The sequence below is a fragment of the Solanum lycopersicum genome, chromosome 4, assembly GCF_036512215.1.
Source record: "Solanum lycopersicum chromosome 4, SLM_r2.1".
In the NCBI taxonomy this organism is placed as follows: domain Eukaryota; kingdom Viridiplantae; phylum Streptophyta; class Magnoliopsida; order Solanales; family Solanaceae; genus Solanum; species Solanum lycopersicum.
This window is the reverse complement of record NC_090803.1, coordinates 45,652,174-45,678,764: the sequence shown is the minus strand read 5'-3', so window position 1 is coordinate 45,678,764 and position 26,591 is coordinate 45,652,174. Positions and strand designations below refer to the sequence as shown.

The 26,591-nt window shown below is 33.5% G+C and overlaps 2 protein-coding genes across 3 annotated transcripts; one reads left to right on the top strand and one right to left on the bottom strand.

Annotated features, from left to right (window-relative positions):
* Window positions 1–1,210: 1,210 nt before the first annotated feature.
* On the bottom strand, window positions 1,211–6,633 carry LOC101252076 (uncharacterized). Of its 2 annotated transcripts, XM_010321539.4 has the most exons (9): window positions 6,462–6,633; window positions 5,899–6,361; window positions 5,789–5,802; window positions 5,465–5,586; window positions 3,627–3,730; window positions 2,803–2,888; window positions 2,290–2,399; window positions 2,162–2,194; window positions 1,211–1,494 (listed from the first exon to the last, which is right to left on the bottom strand). In XM_010321539.4, the coding sequence occupies exons 1-9, from the start codon at window positions 6,559–6,561 to the stop codon at window positions 1,432–1,434; spliced, it is 1,095 nt and encodes a 364-aa protein (XP_010319841.1). In that variant the 5' UTR covers window positions 6,562–6,633; the 3' UTR covers window positions 1,211–1,431. The 2 variants fall into 2 exon arrangements, with proteins under 2 accessions (XP_010319841.1, XP_004237525.1); XM_004237477.5 differs by lacking the exon at window positions 5,789–5,802 and having other exon boundaries at window positions 5,465–5,582; window positions 6,462–6,631.
* An 18,787-nt stretch (window positions 6,634–25,420) lies between these two features.
* On the top strand, window positions 25,421–26,294 carry LOC138348129 (uncharacterized). The gene is made up of 3 exons (XM_069296738.1): window positions 25,421–25,614; window positions 25,711–25,765; window positions 25,968–26,294. Exons 1-3 carry the CDS (start codon window positions 25,421–25,423, stop codon window positions 26,292–26,294), a joined length of 576 nt encoding a protein of 191 aa, XP_069152839.1.
* Window positions 26,295–26,591: the final 297 nt, after the last annotated feature.

Here is a 26,591-nt window from a genome sequence, read left to right as displayed (position 1 = left end):
GGCAATTCATCCGGTGACTTGACGATCGCTAAAGAAGCTCCAAAAAGCATCAAACATTTCCGATGAGATATTTAATATTAATGTTAAAGTTCTAGTAAATTCAAATTCATGTCACAAAATTTTATCGAAGGATAGGGCGTCGCCTAAATATGATAGTACTTAAGATTTTAGAACTTTTAATTTTTCTTTTTTTGGTTTTGTTATTGAAGTGGTAAAAATGTGAACAAAACCACAAAAAAATGGTAGGAGGCAGTTTATGCAGTATATTTTTTTCTTTCTGATATTTCACTAAACATATTTTTTGTTGCAGTCATTTGATTCAAATTATTAATTATTCATTTATTCAGTGAAATAGAAACAAAAGAATATCACAAAATTATATTGAGAAGATGTTATAACAAATTCCGATTAGATGGGAAGTAAATAGGCTTCACATTTTCATCTGTAAGTAAAATTGTAACAACTATACAACAACAAATAATAATATCACTTAATTGCAGAAAAGCATCAAACAGGAATTAGATATTTATCAAGGAAACAAAAACAAAGGCTAAAGTACTACTATATCAACATATCTTCTGACCTGGTACTTGAATACGAATAATCATTCATGATTAATAAAATCCCTAAAAAAGTAAATTTATTTTCCTATTTTTAATCTTTTAATTTGTAAAGCTTGTAAAGTATCCTCAATAATTTTTGTAGGCATTGTTTTTAGTATTAGTTAAGATCTTGTATACTCAACTCACCTTTCTCATAAGTATTGGGTTCACATAAATTCGACATCAAAATCCAAATATATGTGGTGAAAGTCAAATTTTTGAAGGTAAACTGAATTATATTAATTTAATATCTAGTAATTACAGTTTACATATTCGAAAACTTAGGAATAATACTACAATTTATGATTCTTTTCATCTAAACATGAACTAACCTTTTAGAGATGGGCCTTTACAAAAAGATGTTCATTTGGGCATCCAAAAAATTTGAAAAGGCTATTTATTTGCCAAAAGGAACTTGATTCCTCTTTACTAGTCAGTTGATTAATAAAAAGATGGTGTAGAACCAAATAATGTTTCAGAATATGTTGTATTTATAATGTCACTAAATATCATCAGAAATGTGATGTAACTATGGATACTCTACAGTTGCTATGTACATATGAATACCAGATTAACTAGTTTTGCTTGACTGGCCTAATGAAGAGTTGTTTTTATCAAAGTAAACAACTGTTATTGAACTATTCACCTTTGTTTGAGTTAATTACGGTTCTCCTTATAATCAAATGATTCAACATAAAGTCAATTGTACACCAGAATAAATGTAACAGGGTTGTGTGAAGGGAAGATATCGCAGGCTAAAACATTGTGTTTTTAAGATACGACCTTTCCAATCGTACCACAATTAGCACATATTATATGAGGGGAAGATCTACCGGTCATTAAATAGAGAAACTGGATACCCTTCCGTGCTTGCCATTTCCATGACCTCCTTCTGCAGAAAAAACAACAATGAGTCTTTGTTCGCTACTTGTGCAATACAAGAGGCTTCACAATTTTGTAATTGTTCCACTACTTGTGCTTAAGTGACAAACATGGTGCAAGTAGACCAATGATTACTGTCTATATAAGGAAAGAGTACCCAAGAGAACAACTAAAAGGAAGGCCGGGGGCATCATACTCTTGAGGGGTTTTGCCATGTCAATTTTCATAGGTAACTTCTGCTTGTACCCAGACAGCAAGAGCTCAAGACGGGGAAATGAGAGTGAAAGAGATAGTATACTCTGCCCGGGTGAATATTTACAGCCCTATCTGATTCAGGTAATAGCGTCTTCTTTTACAATCAAATTATTTTGTTTAATGCTTCTACAAGCACGCCATAAGAGGATTTCTCAAAATGGAGACTCGACATAAATGTATACTGCTTCTGATCACATTGGTGTATACCCTTTTCAGTATGTTAAGAGACTATTCAGTGTACAAGATTATGCACTTGGTTTGTGTATCTGGTTGGGGAAGCAGGATGAATACTCAATCTTATAACTTAAGTAATGATTAGTAATGTAAGGGTGGACAAATCTACGTTAAAAATGGTACAGAATCAAACAAGTAATCTCTCTATTAAATGACATAAAGATTAAGAAAAATATCTCTTTTATTACCTGGATGAATGCAGTGATCCGTCCAGGAGCATTCTGAAATTTCACAAACATCAGTAAGGGGATTATTCAACGAGCAGCTTCAAAACTTCTTTTATTTATCAAGTTGTTAGTGCATGGATTTGTCATACCTCAAATCGCTTCTCCTCCCAAGATACGTCAGTCCAAGTTTGTGTATCAAGTGATCCCCACGAACTAGGAGCTTGAATAACTTCCACATGCTGCAATAGCCTCAAGCTACCTGTAATAATAGTTCAAATAAGTATGCTAACAGTAAGAATAAATCCTCCACTGTATATAGGAACACAAATTCATGATAAACAAGCTTCTACCACCCTTCACTTCTAAACTGTCAGCAATATACATAATGGAATGTTGGGCACAATTTTCACTCTTATCTTTCACTTTTAAACTGAGTACAACCTTATATTGCACATAACAAGCATGAAGTTGAACTGGAAAACTGATGGGCAATAGGTTTAAGTATTAGGACCACAGCTCAAATATGTATACTACAAATTCAGTTTCCACTTGACCAGGTAAAGGGAAATAGCTTTGGAGCACCCAGCGTAGAATAAAGTAAGCTTTGAGTATATAATGCTGAAGAAATGATAATTATTTGAGCTTATGACTGAGACACATACTTGTAATGAATGCTTCTGACCACGTTTCACGCTCTGACCATGCAGGTGCAATTTCTCTGACTGGGATTTTGTTTCTTGAGCATATGCTGGACAAACACATGATTATCATGGTCATTATTTAACAAAGTACAATTTTAATGAGATCTGGAATAACCTTTTTTTAAGAAAGAAAGCAGCTCCTAGCAGACAGGTCACTAATGTTTTTTTCTTGACAGATCACTTAAACCTAATAGAAACAACATGATTTAATCCTTTCAATTCTAAAGTCCATATTTCTCATTTCTTCAATAAACCACAGAGCCTCAATAGCTTCATATTGTCCTTGCGGTTCAAATATGGGCATCACGCACAAGGACAAATACCAGAGTCCAGACCATTTTATATAGCACTCCTTTGGGAACATATATGATGGCGTGCAAATAAAAGTTCTCAATGCCAAAGATGTACTGCTAAAAGAAATTACTAATTAATGAGTTATTATTAATTAACTTACCTCCAATTATTATATAAAGAGATTTCTGTACAAGATCTGCTTCAATAAGACTCCCTACCAGTAAAGGAAATTCTTTATGGTACAGTATGTAATATGTGCAGAACACATAGGATTAGGGCAACAGAGAATGATCTAGAATGAATCTGTGCCAACCATATAAAACATTAGGCATAACCAAGTCAACACAACAGTAACCCCTTCCAAGTAGACCAGCATTTATTACATTCTACAGATGAATAAGTTGCTCAAAATGCGAGATGAAGTTCCATACAGTAACCTTAAGTTCTAACTTAAAATATGTCAAGTTTCGAAGGCCAGAGAAGGAACGCACTCAAGAATTACTTGGCGTACAACGCCTGGAAGGACACCATCTCTTATAGGGGCAGTCTGCAATTCAATTGAAACTGTAGACTTGTGATTATCACCATTAACATCCTGCAGCAAAAATTTTAGTAATTTCGGTAAGATAAAACATGATGGACTTTGTATAAGTTATACTCTATTCACATAAAGTTAAAGCAAAATGATAAAACTTAAGGGTGTGTTTGGTATGCAGAGATAATTTCCAATTTGCTCATGTTTGGTCGATCGAAATTTTTCTCTGTAAAAACAAGTTCCTTAAAAATGAAGAAAATAATTTCCCTAATGCAAGTAGGGAAAAAAAGTTTCATTGGTGAAGTTTGTCTCCTCCCACCTCCAAGCAGTCCCCTACCCCCACCCCTCCCCTTGACCATCCTATCCTATGCCATCCCCAAACTCCCACTCCATTCCACCCCCATAGTATTTTTCTAAATAACACATAAATGCTCCTTGGACAATATGTTTTTTTTTACATAAGCTTTTCACATCAAGTTAAGAACATCCTGCATTCACTTTGTGAAGGAGAAGATGGAATGTCGTCACTAAGGATTTACCTTATCCTCAGCAAAATAATACTAATGCACTACTTGGGGATAGCTTGGCTAGTAATTGCTGTAACTCCTGCTAGATAGAAGTTAATATGCCTTCAGCGCAGATGCTGTGTCCATTTTAAAGTAAAGCTTAACACTTTTTTCCCTTGAGCTGTAAAAGAGCTTCTTCCCTTATTTTTTGAAATCAGCACTAAGATGGTGTTGTATCATGTACATCCAAAAAGCAAAAGTATAGCTACTTCCTTCTAAGTCAACCTACAAATCAATCGGTGGTGATTCAGCCTCGTGTACATATTACTCCCTACACCAAATAAACGGGAGAAGTATATAACTAGTCTGGACCTTCAGCAAGGAGTTGGTACATCTTCAAAAGCACCCCAGATTTCTTTCCAGATAGACCACTAAATGCATGCAGGAATTGTATTCCATATTTTCTTCAAGCTTCACTCAAACTTTTATAGCCCCGTGATTTTTTTCTATAGCTCCAATAACCTTAAAATTCAGGAGTAGTTCGGCTAGTCCAAGTCATTCCAGTGTGCCCAGAAGTAAAGCTTACAACTTTTTGATCAGTACAATGTAAGTTCTATTAATTGTTACTTTATCAAAAAGAACTTTCATTATTGTTAGAAGACTAGCAACAAGATGGCGCTTATCTGAACTAAATTTAAATATACAATCAATAACCTTCCTGTAATTGACAATTAGAATTTGTCAAGCTATGTTCATCCTGTACAACTAGAAGACAAGCCCATTATTATAGATCTTAAGTCTCATAGAAAGGTTTCAATCTAAGCACTAAATTCACTGATGAATTATTTATGTATGGCTCAAAGATGCCACAAAGTCAGGTTGTATAATTACAACAGTGAGTACTCTAAATCTAGTGTAAAATTCAATTTTACAATTCTCCACCAACAAAAACAATGGCTGTCTTAAAAAGACCAATTGTTCCCTTCAACAAATGAAATCTCTAATTAAACAACTACGGCTTTACATTCTTAAGCTGATGAAACTCAACTTCCCAGAAAAACCATCAATCAACTAATAAATTGGTACACCTTTTACAAGATCAAATAAGATCTCAGTGCCAGTTGTTATTAACAAAATCAATTGAACAGAAATGGTTTTGGTCATCTGAAATCTAACCATGATAAAAGATTATACAGAATAAAAAAATTCCAACTTTTCTTAGTGCAACACAAAACTTTAACAAAATAGGACTAGGTCGACCTAATAACAGTTTTCTAACGACACTTACCTTGTGGCAAACAACAAAAAAATTAGTCAAACAACCCTCTAAGATCTGATCGCCATTGTTTGACAACAGGAGCTCGTTGACAGAAGGTGGCCTCAGCTTCTCCAATTGTTTCCTTTGCCTACCTATAACGAAAACAACAAATTTCCATTACCAAAAAAGATTATGTCAACAAAGTTCATCTCTTCCCTATATCTTCAAATCAGATACTACAGCAAAATCACCATCTTTTTCTCCTTTTTACCCCCTCTAAAGGAGTTCCCACCCTTTTTTCTCCCTTGGTGACTCAAACTCACAACCATAGGGTTGGAAGTGAGCGGTGCTTACCATCGGAGCAACTCCTTCTCGTCAAACGAAATCACCATTCATTAGTATCAACGGGAAACTGAGTACATCACGGTTAAAAGGAAAGCAACCAGCTGTTCATGCACAATTACCTAACCCAATCTGAGTATTTGGCATTTGCAACGCGTCTACCACGACCTACAACTGCCAAATGTGCTGCATTTTCGTGAATACCAAAGAGCGGAGGAACATAGGAACCAACATGGACATAAACATCAAAAGCTGTAGAAAACTTTTCCTCAAGTTCCTCCAAACTATCAACATGTCCACTGACAAGACATGTAATGGCCAATTCCTCCCCACTTGTTCTTTTGTCCAATACAAGAGGCAGAGCTTTTTTCATTGAATCATCCACAAGAGATTGAACCAATGAATCCCACATGGTTGGTTTTGTTGATACTAAGGAAAAAGGGACTCTACATGTTTCTGAATTGAATAAAAGTTCTGGGTTAGAGTTCAAGAGAATTTTTAGAGAATCAGAGAGTCTGCTCATATGCCTTTCCCAAAACAACAACAGTGAACCACCACTGTGAGTTCTAGTTGTTGTATATGCACCTGAAATGGAAAAAATATTGTATCTTTAAGTTTCTACCATCTCTACCATTTATTTGTTGAAAAAGCCTATTTGTTACAACAACAAAAGAAGGTAAAATACCTTGGTGGGCTTCAAGTAAGGTTGTTACTGATGGGTATTCTCCCAATTTAGGAACCAACCCATTTTTGAAGAGAAATCTGCACTTGCTGCTACTCATCATCGCCTGAAACAAGAAGCTGAATGACCTATTTCCGAAGACATGAAATTTGAGAAAAATCTGCTTATGTATTTAAGGTATTTTGGTTTGAGAAAAAGAGTTATTTATGTTATTATTTAATTATTAATTAAATTATTTTGAATATAAAAGACTCAAATATGTAAGCTCTATTGTAAAAGAACTTACTAAAATTAATATACTAAAAGAAGAAAATTTAGAGAGTAATAATCTTTCATAAAATGTATATATTGTATCAACATGTATAATAACTATTTATAGCCATGACTTTTATTTACACATCACTTTGGCCATTATTGGCCAAGTGATGTATCCTTTGGCCTATTATTGGCCAAGTGATGAGTTGCACAAGTGATGCAACTCATTCACTTGTTTGGAGCCCACGTGGCATGTTTTACACCACTCCCCCTTGTATGTCTATGTAAGTATATAGACATACATAATGCGCATTAATTGTTGCCTCATTAAAAACCTTTCTAGGAAAACCCAGTGGGATAAAACCTAGACTAAGGAAAAAAGTACAGTGCGTATTTTACTCCTCCTGATAAAAACCACGATTCAAATGGTTAAGTTTTCGCATTCCAATTTTGTGAATCATCTTCTCAAGAGTTGAGGCTGGTAAAGATTTGATAAATAAATCTGCTGGATTATCACTTGAACGAATTTGTCGCACATCAATATCACCATTCTTCTGGAGATCATGTGTGAAGAACAATTTTGGTGAAATGTGTTTCGTTCTATCTCCTTTTATAAAGCCTCCTCTTCATTGAGCTATGCATGCAGCATTGTCTTCAAAGAGTATTGTGGGTATCTTGACGTCACACTTCAAACCACATCTTTCTTTGATAAAATGTATTACTGATCTTAACCATACACATTCTCTACTTGCTTCATGAATGGCTATTATCTCAGCACGATTTGAAGAAGTAGCGACAATAGACTTCTTCGTAGATCGCCATGATATAGCAGTACCTCCGTATGTGAACAGATAGCCTGTTTGTGATCGAGCTTTATGTGGGTCAGATAAATAACCTGCATCTGCATGACCAACAAGATCTGCACTATCTTTGTTAGAATAAAACAGACCCATATCACTAGTTCCCCTTAGATCTGCATGACCAACACGATCTGCACTATGTCGGGTCTCGTAGCATTAGCAAGATACATAAGTGCCCCAATTGCACTGAGATAAGGTACTTCTGGACCAAGAGGTTCCTCATTCTCTTCTTGAGGTCGGAATGGATCCTTACTCACTTCAAGTGATCGGACAACCATTGGAGTACTTAATGGATGTGCTTTGTCCATGTAAAATCGTTTCAAGATTTTCTCAGTATAGGCAGATTGATGGATGAAGACCCCTTTTACTAAATATTCTATTTGTAGTCCAAGACAAATTTTTGTCTTTCCAAGGTCTTTCATCTCAAATTCTTTCTTTAGATATTCAATTGCCTTTTGAACCTCTTCTGGAGTTCCAATGAGATTAATGTCATCAACATAAACAGCAAGAATAACACACCCCAATGTTGAATTCATAATAAATATACAAGGACAAATGACATCGTTTATATAACCTTGTTTTATCAAGTACTCACTAAGGCGATTATACCACATGCACCCTGATTGTTTTAAGCCATATAATGACTTTTGTAATCTGATTGAATACATTTCTCGAGATTTTGAACTATATGCTTCAGGCATTTTAAGTCCTTCCGGAACTTTCATATAAATTTCATTATCAAGTGAACCGTAAAGATAATCTGTAACCACATCCATTAGATGAATTTCAAGATTTTCATGTACAGCTAAGCCGATGAGATATCGAAAAGTTATTGCATCCATAACAGGTGAATATGTTTCTTCATAGTCGACACCGGGTCGTTGAAAGAATCCTTGTGCAACAAGGTGTGCCTTGTATCTTACAATCTCATTTTTCTCATTCTTTTTTCATACAAAGACCCATTTATAGCCAATTGATTTAACATCACTAGGCGTTTGGACTACTGGTCCAAAAACCTCACACTTAGCAAGTGAATTTAATTCTGATTGAATTGCTTCTTGCCATTTTGGCCAATCACATCTTTGTCGACATTCTTCGACAGATAGAGGTTCAAGATCCTAATTTCCTTTCATAATGTTAAGTGTAACATCATATGCGAAAACATTATCCACTATGATTTTTGATCGATCTAAACTTATCCCATCACCTGTAGAACTTATTGAGAGTTCTTCATTTACTTGAGTCTCGGGTTCACTGATCTCTTCAGGAATATCAGGATTAATTAGATCTTGAATTTCTTTATGAGATTCTTTTGTAGTGTCATTTTTTGTACTTCTTTTTCTAGGATTTTTATCTTTTGAACCCAATGGTCTACCACGCTTCACGCGTATTTGTGATTCAGAAGCTATGACACTTGTAGATGGTCCTTTTGGGACGTCGATTTGGATAGGCACATTAACTGCAGGAATATGCGACTTTGTTATCCTTTTTGAATCAGTAAATGCGTCTGGCATTTGATTTGCTATGTTTTGCAAATGGATGATCTTCTGGACCTCTTGCTCACACACAGGGGAGCGTGGATCAAAATGAGATAATGATGAAACTTTCCATGCAATTTCACTTTTAAGTTTCTTTTTCTCTCCCCCTAATTGCAGAAAATTTGTTTCATCAAATCGACAATCTGCAAATCTTGCAGTGAATAAATCACCCGTCAATGGCTCAAGGTAGCGAACTATGGAGGGTGAATCAAACCCAACATATATGTCTAACCTTCTTTGAGGGCCCATTTTGGTGCGCTAAGGTGGTGCTACAGGCACATATACAGCACATCCAAAAATTTGAAGATGAGCAATATTTGGTTCATGGCCAAACACCAATTGTGATGGGGAGTATTTATTATAATGAGTCGGTCTGAGACGAACAAGTGATGCTGCATGTAAGATAGCATGACCCCAAACAGTAGTAGGCAACTCACTTTTCATAAGTAGAGGTCTTGCTATCAATTGTAAGCGCTTAATAAATGACTCAGCAAGGCCATTTTGAGTATGAACATGAGCTACAGGATGTTCAACTTTTATCCCTCCCGATACGCAATAAGCATCAAAAGCTTGGGATGTGAATTCGCCAGCATTATCAAGGCAAATTGTCTTAATGGGATAATCTGGAAATTGCGCTCTTAATCGTATTATTTGTGCCAATAATTTTGCAAACGCCAGGTTGCGAGATGATAAGAGGCACACATGAGACCATCTTGAAGATGCGTCTATTAGGACCATAAAATATCTAAACGACCCACTAGATGGGTGAATAGGTCCACAAATATCCCCATGTATTCGTTCTAAAAATTGAGGGGATTCAATGTTAACATTCATTGGTGATGGCCTAGTAATCAATTTGCCTTGGCAACAAGCAGCACATGAAAACTCATCATTTGTAAGAATCTTCAGGTTTTTTAATGGATGTCCATTTGAGTTTTCAATGATTCGTCTCATCATTATTGATCCAGGATGACCTATTCGGTCATGCCAAAGCACAAAAGTCTTTAAAGTCAGTAAACTTCTGATTTACGATAGAGTGTGCTTCAATCGTACTTATTTTTGCATAATATAGGCCAGAAGATAAAGTTGATAATTTCTCCAACACATATTTCTGGTCTGAGACAATCTTGGTAATACCAAGGTATTCAACATTCATTTCATTTATTGTCTTAACATGATATCCATTTCGGCGAATATCTTTAAAACTTAACAGGTTTCTTGGGGATTTAGAAGAGAACAAAGCATCTTCTATGATGAGTTTTGTCCCCTTAGGCAGAAATATAGTAGCTCTTCCGGAGCCTTCTATTAAGTTTGAATTACCAGAAATTGTAGTAACATTTGCTTTTCTTCTAAGCAAGTAGGAGAAGTATTTCTCATCTTTGAATATGGCGTGCGTTGTTCCACTATTAATTACACAAATATCTTCATGATTGATCATTGAGGTATCCATATACTCTTCAAGATAAAAGATATAAACGAAATAAACATTATAATATTATTACTAAACAAAAACATTACACAACCTTTAGTTATTTACAAGTTTAGGAAAACACATTCATACTAGTTCATACAAATGACGAAAATGAAATACATTAACATTATCACAGATCCATCACCTATCAGGTGATCTATCTTTCCTTCGGGATTCTTAAAGAAATCCTCTACATCTAGATGCATGGGTTCAACGGTATCTTCCAAGATAAAGTTGGCTTCAACGTTATTTTTCACCTCCTTCAGGGAAGCTTGATATAGCTCAACCAGGTGCCTTGGTGTATGACAGGTACGTGACCAATGTCCTTTTCCTCCACATCGATAACATTTGTTGTCTGAATTTTTCTTCTGCACTGCATCATGTTTTTCATTCTTCTTTTTACACTGCTGGTGTTGAAGGTTATTTTTTAGTGCAAGACGATCACCATGATTGAAATTTCTTCCTCGACCACGACCACGACCACGACTGGAACCACGACCTTTTTCACGCCTAGATTGGTGAAAATTTGCCGTATTTACTTCAGAAAATGGCATAGAACCAGTAGGTCGACTTTCATGTTTTTTCATCAGTAAGTCATTATGTTGTTCAGCAACAAGGAGATGTGAAATTAATTCGGAATATTTTTTAAATCCCATTTCTCGATATTGCTGCTGCAGAAGCATACTCGAGGCAGGAAAAGTGGAAAACGTTTTCTCTAGCATATCATGGTCAGTGATATTTTCTCCACACAATTTTAATTGTGAGATAATTTTAAACATGGAAGAGTTATACTCACTGATAGATTTAAAATCTTGAAGTCTCAAGTGGATCCAGTCATAACGTGCCTGTGGAAGGACGATCAACTTCAGGTGGTCATATCTATCTTTTAAATTGTTCCACAACACCAGAGGATCCTTAACAGTAAGATATTCCATTTTCAAACCTTCATCAAGGTGATGACGGAGAAATATCATCGCCTTAGCATGGTTTTGATTCGATGCTTGATTATTTTCTTGGATGGTGTCTGCTAGACCCATCGCATCAAGATGAATTTCTGCATCGAGTACCCATGATAGATAGCTTTTTCCCGATATGTCTAGAGCAAGAAATTCAAGTTTAGAGAGATTAGACATTATTTAAGAAAAGAAAATTTATACCTCTGAGGCTTTTAAAGTCTTTACTTGAACTGGCAGAGATTCGTGCTGATAACGTGTTATAAAAGAACTTAATAAAATTAATATACTAAAAGAGGGAAAATTTAGGAAGTAATAATCTTTCATAAAATGTATATATTGTATCAACATGTATAATGGCTATTTATAGCCATGACTTTTATTTACACATGTATCACTTTGGCCATTATTGGCCAAGTGATGTATCCTTTGGCCTATTATTGGCCAAGTGATGAGTTGCACAAGTGATGCAACTCATTCACTTGTTTGAGGCCCACGTGGCATGTTTTACAACAAGCTCAACTTTGAGAATAGCATTTTGTATTGAAAATGATGAAGGGAATATTCAATATGCTATATGTAGAAGGTTTACAGACTCTACTAGTCTATTTGCTGAGGTTACGAATTTGAAGGAAGGGTGTGAGCTATGTGTTGAAAAACTATATCTACCAGTAATATTGAAAATAAATTCTTTATCCCCAATAAAAATATTAAGTGGAGATTGGAATTGGCCCTGGAATATTGTCATGATTAGATGGAGGATAAAAGAGTTGATTGAAGAGGGTCTCATACAGCTTCAACACACACAGAGAAGGCAACAATGCTGCAGATTTTTTTATTCGAAAATAGACCAAGTTGCAGATTTTTTAGCTAACTGGTGTTTTAGTTTTGCATGGACAAAATGCATTGATTCATTTGCAACATTACCAAGGAAGGCTAAAGGCATAATTATCTTAGAGAAACAACAAGTTCCACATATGAGAATCAAAAGACTTAAAAGACAAGCATCAGATGAAATGAGACAAGATTTATAGTTCGGATATAATAATATTGTCTAACAAAAGAGATAAGCAAGATGGAAAATAAACAATCAACACAACAACAGCTTACTGGCAGTACATTTCAGATCAATTTACAGATTTGTACATTGGGATAAGTACAAGTCAATGATACATCCGTTTGAAATCTATTAAGGTGGTATCAATCTCACTAGAGTTTCATTCGAAATTAAATTAAAGTATCAGGATGCGTACCATATAGATACTTAAAGCTGTTAGATTTAATTTCACTTGATTTGTGAAAGAAAAGTTAGAAGCTTGGAGTGAGCTCCATCAGAACTTAAATATATAGCACCTGATGAGAGTTTAAAGGTGACTTGAAATGTATTTGGCTCAAAGCTTCAGATTTGTTACACAAATTAGGTGATAAAAGATGGCATAGAAAAGCTACAAACACAAGCTGGAAGGTAATTTATGATGGTCAACTTACCTGAGAGGAAGATTCCGGCGAGTAGCTGAAGAAGAAGACCGATGGACGCAACAAGAGATCGTTTCACTTTCCTTTATCAGAATGTCAACTTTTTATTCTTTCCCTTTGCACTTTTAAGTTAGACTAGATACAATATGCTCGTGAACAAATGGAAAACAAATGCATTAGTACAATTGATTTTAGAAGTTAAATCTCAAGCGGAACAACCTAAAGTTGGCAAAATATGAATAAAATTAGAAAATTAGCAATATACACAAGATTCTTGGATCATTGAATTTCTCGACTGCTTGCAAGTCACAACTCATGTTTCTCGAAACTATTTCATGCCAGAATACAGCGCTGCAACAATCAAAATTAGAAACGTTGGTTAGTAAAACATAGCCAAAGAACACAAGTAAAGTCAGACATTTCATGGTTCATATATATATATATATATGATAAAGCAAAAACAAGACCTCAAATCAGCTTTACATGTTCAATAATTCCCAACTTTTCATTATTCTACAACAAGAATACTAACCACAAGTCACAACTATAAAGTTAAAGGTTTTGCAGAGATCCCAAAAAATCATGTAATAAACGAAGATTGAGATATGCATAGAAAATGAAAGACGACGATTTTTGAGAAGATAATGAGAGTTGCAAAGATTTCTTTAGAAATCAAAAAAAATTGTAACAGTTGTGGAATTGTTCTCAACGTAGGCATAAAGCAGTGTGAAACATGCAGTTTTAGTATGGTAATTGCAAAAGCACAATCATCATATTGATACTAAAAGAAGATCTCAATCAAGAACAACACTTGAAATTAAAAGAGGAAACAAGGTAGGAGGTGTGGTTATATTGGCTATAGTTTGGTAATTTCTAAAGCAGCTATATTCTTCTAGCTACTCCCTTTGTTTCAATTTAGATAATTTTTATATCAAAAATAAATATCTCATTTTACTCGTTCATTTTAACAAAAGTTAGAATAGTAATCTAAGCTAGGAGTCGCTCCTTTTAAACTTTAAGTAGTTCACTTAAGGAAGCATGAATGTAAGCGAACGAAGTAAAGTGAAGAAGGTAAGTGACAACAATCAAAGAAAGCTGAGCGGGACTAACAAAAGTGAAGGAAATTGAACGCACAAATGATCACAGTATGTTACAGGGATAATGATAAGTAGCTAATGTAATGATAGTAGGCACACACTTGAAAATAAATTAAAACCGTAGAACAACAACTTCATTTTTTTCTAGATACTCATCTCTAAATTTCAAAAGAAGTCTTCGATCTAATTTTAATATTTGGCAACACAAGACTATATTAACTATGAAGTTTCAAATTAATCCATAATACGTGCATATAGTTATACTTGATAATATGTTGGTGAATACATATATAAAACAATTATACTAGTGAAAAATTGATAAATATAATAGACAACCTATAAATATACAAAAGGAACAATGTTTTTTGTATACACTTACAAATTACTTTGGTGTATGATAAAAATCACTTTAAAAACTTGTAATAATGTAATTACTACCAACATTTATGATATGTTTATCACTTCTAAGAATGTAAGTATCCAAATTTCTTCAAGTAATAACTCACAATAAATGAATATAGTAATACTTGTGTATATTTTGATATGAAAAAGACTCTAGCATACATTTATACTATTGAATATATTGATTAAAAAATACACGACTGAACATATTGATTATCTAAAGTAGATATCCAAGAGTATATGTTTTTAGATGAACTGTACATTTATACAAACATGCATTCATCTCTTCCTACCACTACATTGAATGTAATAACCCCAACAAAAAGGTTTAACAAAGTAGCTACCAAAACAGTAAAGCAACATGATCATATATCAATAGAAGAGTTGATAATGTTTGAAAAAAATAAAATATTAGTTTTCGTCATAAGCATTAAATAGAAGTTAAAAATGAAAACTAGCACAAGAAACTAATAAATTCTAACAAGTTGACTATTATCGATTTTTGCGGGTGGCCTGATCATTCTGGGTGGTGCCTCAATCTCGCTAGCAGCCCCTTCTTCCTCCTTCTTCGCAGCATATTCTCACAATAGTGCACCGTATCTGATGCGGTGTAACTTAGAATCAAGATATTGAACTGAAATACTTTCACCTTCACTTAGGTACTCTGCAAATGCTAGCTAATATATCCGAATATTCCTGATAAATGAGGAAAATACATTACTTATTAATTAAGATACTATTTTTATAAGTATATTAAGAGAATGACAACACTTACTACAACCAACTTCAGAAAACATAGTAACAACATAACTCTAAATACTCTAGAAAGTATTCAAAAATGTAAAGATATTCAAATACAACAGAAGATATTCAAATTGTAATGACACACTATAAATATTCAATGGTTATATGTATGCCACAATATACCAATTTAGAAGGTATATCCTCTATATAAACTTACTTGTTCAACTTACACTACATTCATATGACTACACCATATTATAGTTATCTTCAAAAAATAGAATGACAACATATATATTTTTTCCATTCACAGTCAATGATGTACCTTCTTTCCTCTTACAAGAACCACCTCTTTCTTATTCTTCCATCAGACTCAATGTTATAGTGTTATTCAACGATTCCGATTTCTTCTGAATCTCCATTGCAACAATGGAGCATGAAATTTGTGATTGCTTTTGTGCTATACACAATCAAACGAGAGCATTCCCAACAAATAATTATCGGGATAATTTGTGCCTCTTGTGACCCTCTTGAGAGTATCCAATTCCGACATAACAATATTGAATACAACCTCCAACTTTAACCCTAATAATCTGCCAAAACGTAAAACTATATAAAATATTCAAAAAAAAGGAGGAAAAAATGGGAATTAGAAGATATTGGTCGAAACTAGTAACAATTAACCATTGACGAACAAGAAAACTTGTTGATTGTGAGGATTTGATGAGCAAAGAGATCCGTAATTTTGTGGATCCTACTAGGAGATGGAGTTGATTTAGGAGTAATATAATTGATTCGGGGATAAAGAATTTAAATTAGGGATAATGAAAGAATGCTGAAAAAGTGAAAATAGGGAAGCAAAAGTGTGAAAAGTGGGAAAAAGTAAATTTTATGTGTGTGAATTACATTTTGCTATTTATTAATTTGGCCAAATACATAAACAGATTCCTAAATTTGTTGGATTTTTTCCCTCGGATATCTCAACTATGTCATTTTTCTATTGAATCATTGAACCACCCATAATTTATTTCTTTAAAACATTGTTGGTTGATTTTGATCGGCTTTTCTACTGTAAATGCCTTCAACTGTGTTCGAATTGTAATAATTTTGATTGAAGGAATGAAGACAAACCGTGTTAGTCTCATTTGTTTTCTAATGTGTTCAAATGACTTAAGTAAAACACAATTATTCTCGAACATTTTCACTATCAATTGGACTAATGAGTTGTGGAACAACATATGTATCCTGTATCAATACCCCTCATAAATCTGGTTCAACATCAGACAACGGTATTTGCTTAAACGGAAAAAATTATGGAGATTCAATGATTCAATAGGAAAATGACGTAGTTGAAGAATCTGAGGGAAAAAATCCAACAAGTTTAGGGATCATCTTATGTATTTGGCATATTAATTAAATATACCTATAAAATATAAATAAATTATAGTGTAGCTATATTATTTTATTATTAATATTTAGTTTCACATTTTCGGTTGTTTTTCCAATTTTAAATTACTCAACATAAATAGCTTTGTACATTGTAAGTTGTTTAAATTTCACTTGTTTAATTACCAGTTTTTTAGAAGACCATGAAAAAGTTGGAGATTTGTAGTGGTTTGAAATTTTTGTACATACTCATAAAATATTTTTTATCAATAAAGTTATTGTGTACTAAAATATATTAAAGAACTAATAAAATAATTAAACTTAGCGAAAATTGAGTTGAGTTGGGTCTCGACTCATTATCTGCCCCGTTTTGGCTCAATTCATATTGATCCAATCGAATTCAGTTTGGATTGGATATTGACCCGTTTGTTGTCTTGACCCATTATGATTGACCTAAAATTGATCCAATTTGCTCAATTACCGTCCCTAACAATGCCAAAGATTAAAAGAGAAGAAAAATCAATGAAACAAATGCACTTATACAAGAAGAAACTAATTAAAAATTACCAAATAGTTATCCTCTTTTGGATGAGTCGCGATTTAACAGAGCAAATGAAGATTAGCCAAGAAATGCCTAATGTTACAACCAAATTGTAGATAGCCATGTGTATTTACCATTTTTCTATGAAATAAAAAGATTAGCTATAAATAGTAATTATTTTTAGCATTCACTACTAACATTACTAATATGATAATTACATATCATAAAATAGTTGTACCGTATAAGTTTTATTTAATTTTAATAATTAAATAGATTCATCTTTCATTAGATTACATGTTGCGCAACAAAAACAATAACATTTTTTCGTAGAATCTTATAAATTTGTCCTTTTATGTTCATTAGGGTTACTACCTCCACTTGATTTAATTACGAAAATTACAGTAGCATAAGATAGGGCAAAGGGACATTGATTTTGTTTTCTGCCTCAAATACGCTCGTTCAAAATCTTGGTATGTATATATACTAATTTCTTTATTAGCATAAATGTTTATGATTTTTACATGCTGTATTAGAGCCTGAAACTTGAACTAATGATTTTCACTCTTGAACTAACTTTATCTTTTTATGAGAGGCGAACTCACATTCATATGTATGGGTGCATAGACATGTATATCTATATCTGACCAAAAAAAAAAATTAACATCGCACTCTTAATGAGTATAGAGCTATCCTTGTGCTAGAGAAATCACCCACTTAGTGTTTGAATCTAGCTAAAGCCCTTATTTCTTTTTAAGTTTACTGGGGCACCTGGAGTCTTCAATTCTAAAGTTCATTTTTTGTTTGTTATAGACACAAATTTTAATTTTCTATTATGACATAGATTATAGACAATCACTATTAAGATTGAAGAAAGAAAAATGTGTCAGATTGAGCATTTAATAAACTACATAGATTATAGGCAATCGCTATTAAGATTGAAGAAAGAAAAATGTGTCAGATTGAGCATTTAATAAACTACAACTTTGATAGATTTAATGCATCATGTTAGGAATCTAACTAAAACAAACAAAATGATTCTTATTTAGTACTAGAACCCACAAATTCCAAAAATAAATAGTTAGGGAAAAACATAGTCAAGTTTTTTAAGTATTAAATCTTTTTTAGGTGGTTTAAAGAGTGTTGAAAGCAAATGACAAATAAAAAATAAGAAGGAAAAAAATTAATCAATTTTCAACATATGTCATTTCTTAATTGAACATTTTAACATTAGTTAGTGGAGAAATCAAGAATGTATCGATGATTATAATGTTGAGCTACAAGCTCCTAACATAGGGGAAGAGTCGTATTCTAGTTAAACTAGGAGTCCTACTACAATAAAAATGATTACATGAGTAGTAATTTATTACAAGTCAAATATCTTATCCTAGTCAACTCCTATAATGTTCAGTAGCTTAATCGTATGTAACTTAGGACTTAGTAGTCTAATCCGAGTATGAATCCAACTATAACTTATCAACCTACTTTGATGGAGTTGTTCTTTCGACGTGTTCCATCAGTCATCAAGCCTCCTTCAATACTTCCCCTCAAGCTAGAGAGTAGAGGAATTGTATATCCTAGCTTGCTGCAAAAACCAGAAAAACATATTTTGTTAAGTCTTTGGTATGAATATCAGCTAGTTGATCCTTAGACTTCACAAATTAAGTAAGAAATTGTCCCCTGGCCCTTTTCTCACGAACAAAATGATAGTCCAGTTCAACATATCTGGTTCTAGCATGCATAACTGGATTAATTGTCATGTACAACGCACTCATATTATCATAATACAACATAAGAAAAGATCGAAGAAATACCACAATGTCATGAAGAATATACAAAATCCAAGTTATTTCTGCGGCGGTGGAGGCTAGTGCTCTATACCCATCTTCAACGCTCGATCGAGCTACTGTGGTCTGTTTCTTGGAGGTCTAAAAAATACAATTTGCGTCTAGGTAGATACTATAACCTGTAGTTGATCTCCTAGTTGTGATACAACCTCCCGATCAGCATTTGAGTAGCCATACAACCTACATGGTGATTGTAAAATAATTCCAAGTGCAAAGTGTAGAGTGCCTTTGATGTACCCCAGTATCATTTTTACCCCTTAAAGATGTTCAATGTTAGGGTTTTGCATAAAGTGGCTTGCTAAATTCACAGCATGAGTGATATCAGGTCTTGTGAGGGTCAAATTTGAAGACTCCCTACTATCATTTTGTAAAATGATGCATTACAAGACTTCCCACATCTTCAAGCAAACCATGTTTTCTAGCCAAAGGATTGGCTAATGCCTTTGCCAAAGTCATCTCTGTCTTGGCCAATAGCTCAGCAACATACTTGCTTTGATTTAAGTGAATTCTACCTACGATTTACCTCAAATCCTAGGAAGAAGTGTAAAGGGCCAAGATCTTTCATAGCAAACTTCTTTCCAAGTTGTAGAACCAACTCTAAGACATGAGATGAACTACTTTCTATGAAAATAATATCATCCACATATAAAAAGAGAAATATCTTGCCTTTGTGAGTTTGGAAGGGTCAGTCTTACTACAAATAAAACCAAAGTGAAAGATATGCATGCTGAACCTATCAAGCCAGGCTTTTGGGGCTTGTTTAAGACCATACAATGCCTTTTTAAGTAGACATACATGCTTAGGATACTAGGGATCAATAAAACCAGGAGGTTGACTCATGTACACCTCCTCTTGTAAAGAGCCTTGGAGAAACACATTTTGACTTCTAGTTGTCTAATTTTCCTCTTTGAACTAACAACAATTGATAGAACCACCCTAATAATTGTAGCTTTAACCAGAAGACTAAATATTTTTTCAAAATCCAGCCCTTCAAGATGAAGAATCCCATTGCCACAAGTCAGGTCTTAAATCTATCTATTGTCTCATCAGCTTTTAATTTTGTCTTAAACACCCATTTTGATCCAACCAAGTTCATACCAGGAGATTTAGGCACAAAAATCTATGTATCGTTAATATGTAAAACATCAATTTCTTCTTGCATCGATGCAAGCCAATAAGGTGATTTTAGTGATTCGTTAGTAGTATTTGGTTCGCTCACAATTTATTTGCTGTTGCAAGCAACAAGTAACAAGTGTCGTTCCTTCGCCTTGTTCCTGGTTCAGGAAGTACCTCAACTATTACATCAACCAAGATAGTGAACTAGAGTGTAGCATTGTCAAGTTGTTGGTCAACTGATAAATCAACTAAAATGGTTGCTTGATGATGAGCATTGGCTGGACCTGTAAGAGCAACTTGTTCCTCACTGCTACTGGCAGATTCAAAATTTGCATCTGGAGTTTCGATGCTAATGTATGGATCATCAACTTCAACCTGTTCCTCAACATCTGACACTGCGCCTGAGAGGTCAATAATGCTCTCATCAAAAATGAGAATATGAGGTGTACCAACATTATCACTAGTAATGCGTAGGCTAGCAATATGTATTTCCCTTGAATCATAATTATCAGGTGTCTGTAGTTTAGAGAAAGATTCAAAAAAGTAGCAAGGTGAGGTGAGACATCAATGTTAGTCTGAGATTGATTTGAAGACACATAGGGTAATGTGTTTTAATCAAGCACAAAATGTCTGGATATGTAAACCCTCCTTGTAGAGGGGTGATAGCATCTATATCCTTTGTGTAAGTTGTTGTACCCTATGAACATATAAGGATAGGTCTTTGGTCTGAACTTATTGTTACCCTTAATATATGGAAAACATCTACACCCAAATACTTTTCGGCTGTTGTAATCAGGTTGTTCCCTATGAAACTTAATAAATGGAGTCACCATCTTTAGGACTGATAAAGGCAAACTATAAATGAGAACTATTGCAGTGAGGAAAGCTTCAACCCACATAAACAGAGGTAGGTTAGCATGAAGTAGTAGAGCTAAGTCCGTCTCCACAATATGCCTATGTTTTCTATGTGCAACTTCATGTTGTTCAGGTGTGTTAGGAAATGAAATATATCTCACAATGGCATGATCTTCCAAATGCTTAATGAAGTCTATTTGGATAAATTCACCACCTTCATCACACTGAAAAATCTTAATCTCTTTAGCAAATTATTTTTCCACCATTTTATGAAATAAATTCAGACTTCTTTTTCAATGGATAAATACATGTATATCTTATGTGATCATCATAAAAAATCATAATATTTTATATGATGGAAAGATTCGACAGGAGCTGGTCCCCATAAGTCACGATGAATTTTCAATAAGGGTTTTTTCTCAATTTTATCTCTCAAACCAAAAGAAAGTTTACAACTGTTTCTCAACTGACAACTAGAACAAACAGTAGGCATTTTATTCTAACTACTAACATTGATGCAACTATTACTACTCAAAATTTTTTAAAAACTTCAAACTAGGGTGTCCTAATCTAGTATGCCACATGTTGTTTGACGTGTTCTAGTCGTGTGCAGCAGTCAAGGAGTAAAGATTGTTGTCTTGCAAAGCATAGAGTCTATTCCTTTTAGATATCATCAAATTCAAGAGTACAACAATTATCCTTTGCAAACTTAGTAACTGAGAGTAAATTTTTGTTGATCTTAGGGACTATCAGAACTTCCTTTAACTTTAAACCTGTTCCAAATATGTTTCCAAAATGTGTAATGTCTAACTTTGATCATTCCCAATAATTATTTTATTTGATTCAGTGTTTTGTTTAAGATCAGTTAGGATACCTGAGTTATGTGTCATTTGGCTACTTGCTCCTCAGTCCACATATAAGGTGTCATCAATAGTGTTTTATAGATTAGTAGTAGTCAATGCTTGTGGTAGCTCATCTGTTGGCTTGGTAAGAGTAGTCTCACCTGTAAAAACACTTAAGAGTATTATGGTTATTCCTACCACAAATTTGACACACATCATAATTGTTTCTTTCATGACTTTCACTTGAAGGACTGTTTTGAGGACCTGGTTTGTTTCTGGTGTTATAAGGACATGTTCCTTGTGCAGCAGTCTTGAAGCCTCTTTCTCTTAAATTGAAGTTATTGTTTCCTCTTCTTTGAGAGTAGTTTACTCTTCCCCTGCCTCTTTGGGCAGAGAATGTCATGTTATGGTTTTGTTGAGGCACTTTTTCTTTATCCTCCCTCATATCAAAACCCCTGAGAGTATGAACAAACTGATTAAGAGTAGGATATGGTGTCTTACATAACATGACAGTCCTGAAGGTCTTGTAAATATGACCTAGACCTCTATCAAAATTAATCACTTTTGTTATCTTCATCTACAGGCTTGTGAATGGTTGCTAGACCGTCACATATGCCTTTAAATTCCTTAACGTATTCGTCAATTGTTTTGGTTCCTAGACTCACACTTTGCAGTTGTTGCTTGAGATAGAACTTCTTATCTTTAGTTGCTTGAAGATATGTTTATTCCAAGCATTTCCACATCTCCTTGGCAGTTGAGCAACCTACAATCAGGTACATGTTTTCTTCTGTCAAGGTGCCTGAAATCCAACTCCTTAGTAACACATTCTTCTCCTTCCAGTCATCAACAATGTTTTTGTCTTCAACACTCTTCTCACCTATTAAAATTTTCTCAGTAGTCTTTCAAGTGGAAAAGGTCGCTTAACGTGGTTATGTGATGAATCCGGTTAATCTAATCACTTGAATCAACTGAGTCATTTATGTCCTTCATATAAGATAGTTCATTGGATTAAGTTTAATGGAGTAAGACGAAATAAAATAATGAAGTGAAGAGGTCAAAAGAGTGTTGGTAGAAGGGGTCATTGTGGTTTGATAAATTTGGTTGTTTTTGTTTTTTATTTTGATCTAATACGTTATAGAGCGAAAAAGATTTATTGCTGTGATACCATGTAGAAATATCACAAAAGTATGTAGAAATCAAGGATGTATTGATGATTATAATGTTGAGTTACAATCTCATTATATAGGATAAGAGTCCTATTTTAGTTATACTAGGAGTCCTACTACAATAGAAATAATTACATGAGTAGTATTTTATTACAAGTCAAATACATTATCCTAGTTGACTCCTATAATATTCAATAGCTTAGGCGTATATAACTTAAGATTTAGTAGTCTAATCCTAGTACGACTCTAACTTTAACTCGTCAGTCTGCTTCGATTGATCTGTTTCTTCGAAGTGTTCTATCAGTCGTCAAGCTTCCTTCAACAGTTAGTACACATAATTGATAAATAAACTCAGTGAAGGCTCAAGATAGATAGTGTCCTAAAAATAAAAATAAGTTGGAGGCCGAAATTTTAATTATTTTTTATTTTTATGTGAGATTCAAATTTTTTATTTATTTTTCATAAAAATAATTTTATTTTTATGATCTTAAACTAAAGATATATTTATACCAAAACTTTTTTTTAATCTTGTGGACTTAAACATATCATGTGAAAGTTAAATATAAAATTGATCCATATAAAAGAGTTCATACAAATTAAAGCATTCTTTTTTTTTACTACAAAAAGCTTAAGATAATTTTGTTGTTACTAAAGTTAGGCCTCTTAATTTTGGGGGCCTAAGACACATGCCTCATCTTTAACGGCATTGAGTCAGGCTCTGAAGAAACCCTAATTAAAACAACATTAATAACATGAATAATTTTTTTTCAAAATAAAAGAACTATAGTATACTCCAATAATGGGTGTATCTGAATTCATGGTATAATGATACTATGATAGCAACAAAATTAAGTTATTTCAAACTTGTTTCCTCTTAAGATTGTAGTATTATAAAAAAATTACACTATTAAGAAAAAGTAAAATATTTGTGTAATTCTAATTATGTTGTCTTGAGAAAACATAGATTAAAGGTACCATATGGACTTATGGCTTAGTCTTGAATAATGAATATCACCTTGTTCAATTATCAAAAAATAATAATTTATAGGAATCTGATTTCTCATTCAAGTCTTGATGGTTTTAGGTTTAATTTTGGGTTTGGATATGAATATTTGAATTAAAAAAATAATAACATTTCTCATTATTTTGGTGTTCTTATTAATAGCTTATACATAAATTAAAATTTCATGATGTATTTTTTTTATTCAGTTTCACCAAAATATTGAAATCAAGTGTTTAGTTCTATAAATTAATATTTTCTGCTTCTTGTAGAACAAATGTTTGGGGTCATATATCCCAAAAGAGGTTAATTGTAATACGAGTAATAGTTGTACCAGAGTTAAACTTACGGTCAAAACATTGTACTAAAATTTCATACAAATACTATTTTTATATATACTACCAAATGACACCTTTAGTGCTGAAGGACATGTCAAGTATTATCTATTCCTATAGTGTTTTTGTATAAGCACTCAATACAATAAATTTCTATTACAATAAGTATAACATCACTAATTTAAACTTCTAAGTTCTCTTAAAATTCTATACAAAAGTACGTTATATGCGTTTGAATTAACCTAAGCAAAACAAATTTACATCAAGAGTTGCGGATTAAAGAAATCAATGCAAACGTCAGCTACAGATAATTTATTTTGCATTTTTTAAACATGGAAAAAGGTTACATTTTCCTCCTATTATGCACCTTTTCTTTTAATCTTAGAGTTGTGACATGTTTGTTTGTTGTTCGTGTAGCATGTACTCTGACCTTACCTATCGTACTTTTCTTTACTTTCTATAGATTATCATGCCTCCTAATGAACAAAGACTTAGTTTACCTTCTCCTGATCAACTTAGAAACCTTAACATTCATTTAATTGATGACATTGTAAGTAGGCTGTCTTTTTGAGATGTTGTTAGAGTTAGTACACTTTCGAAGGACTGGCAATATATTTGCTGGAGAATTCCACATATGAAGTTTGATCAAACAGTGTGGAAAATACCCGAGGACTTGACATCCCCTACCATTGGATTTATTCCTATTCTTGATTGTTTCCTCAGGTTTCATAGAGGAATAATATTGAACGTCACCCTCAATATTATTAATCTAATAGTGTGTCCTAATGTTGATCGTTTGATTTTTTCCCTCAACACTGATCACATTCAACATTTTGTCCTTAAACTTCCATTTACTTATCCTCCTCACAAGTTGCCAAACTTTTTTTTTGATTGTTCAGCATTAAGGCATTTGTATCTCAAGGAATGTGAAATACAACTTCCTTGTTTCTTTAAGGGATTTAATAAGTTGATTAGGGTAATATTGAAATCTGTCACGTTATCTTTTGATATGTTTGAAAGTTTGATCTCTAATTGCCCGTTGTTTGAGGATTTGGTGCTAAAAGACATAGTTAATCCGTACCTCATGAGTATTAATGCTCCTAAGCTAAGGTCATTTGTCTTTCGTGGCGCTATACAATTAATACATCTTGAAAATGTCCCTGTTCTTTCCAATGTTCTGTATGCACCTAGAGAATTAGTTTTAGAGGACGAAGATGATTTTGTCAATTTTTTTCGTCTATTCCTGCTCTCGAGTGCTTCAGCTGGGATCTTTTTGAGGTAATAATTCTTCATTTTACTTAATGGTAATGCATTTTCATTTGTACTTTTTTTGTGGAATTTCTGTCATCCTTATTTTTGTCATTTTATTCATAGGTCGATAATGGATCAACTAAAGTTATACCAACAAGGCTTCCATCAGTTCTTAACTGTCAGAAACGCCTGTTCATGTCTTGGATTACTCTTGGAGAGTTTTTTGAGCTTTCGTTTGCTCTTTGCATTATAAAGATCTCTCCAAATTAGGAAGAAAATGAAATTAAGGTTGTCACTAATGTTTATTTTTCTCTCTAGCTTTTCCATGTTTTTATATTTGTATGTAATGACTTGATGGTTTTCTTCTTCATTTTTCTTAGGAATGTATCCTTAGTGATGGAGATTATTTCGAATCTGTGCCCCAGGAGGTTGTTGATGAGATTCTTGCGAGCTTTTTGGATATCACATTTAATCATCTGAGGACAGTTAAGCTTTATGATATACCATTAGAAGAGGTTGAAATGCAGCTTATCAAGGTTTTATTAGAAAAGTCTCCAGCACTGGCGAAAATGGTAATCAAGCCTCGTCAAATGGAAACTAACAAATCTCTCAACGTACTTGCGGAGATAACAAAGTTTCAACGGGCATCATCTAAAGCAGAAGTTGTGTATCTTTTTGATTATTATCGTTATCACAATTCTTCTTAATATTTGGCTAAAATATTTTGGTAGTACAAACAGAAACGAGACGTTTGGTTGATGGAGTAGCAAGGCTGTGTTTTGCCTTTGCTTTAAGGTACTATAAAAATTTTATCTGCTTGGAAACATAGAATTGTGAACCTGGATAAATGTTTTGAATACTCTATTTGGGAACAAAGATGGTTTTACATTTCATGCTTGTTATTGATTTAAGACTTTGGTTGTTTATTTTGAAATTATGTTGTTGTTGTTCATATTGTATTCCAAACATACTTAGAACAAAACTTTGAACATCTTTGTAAGAAA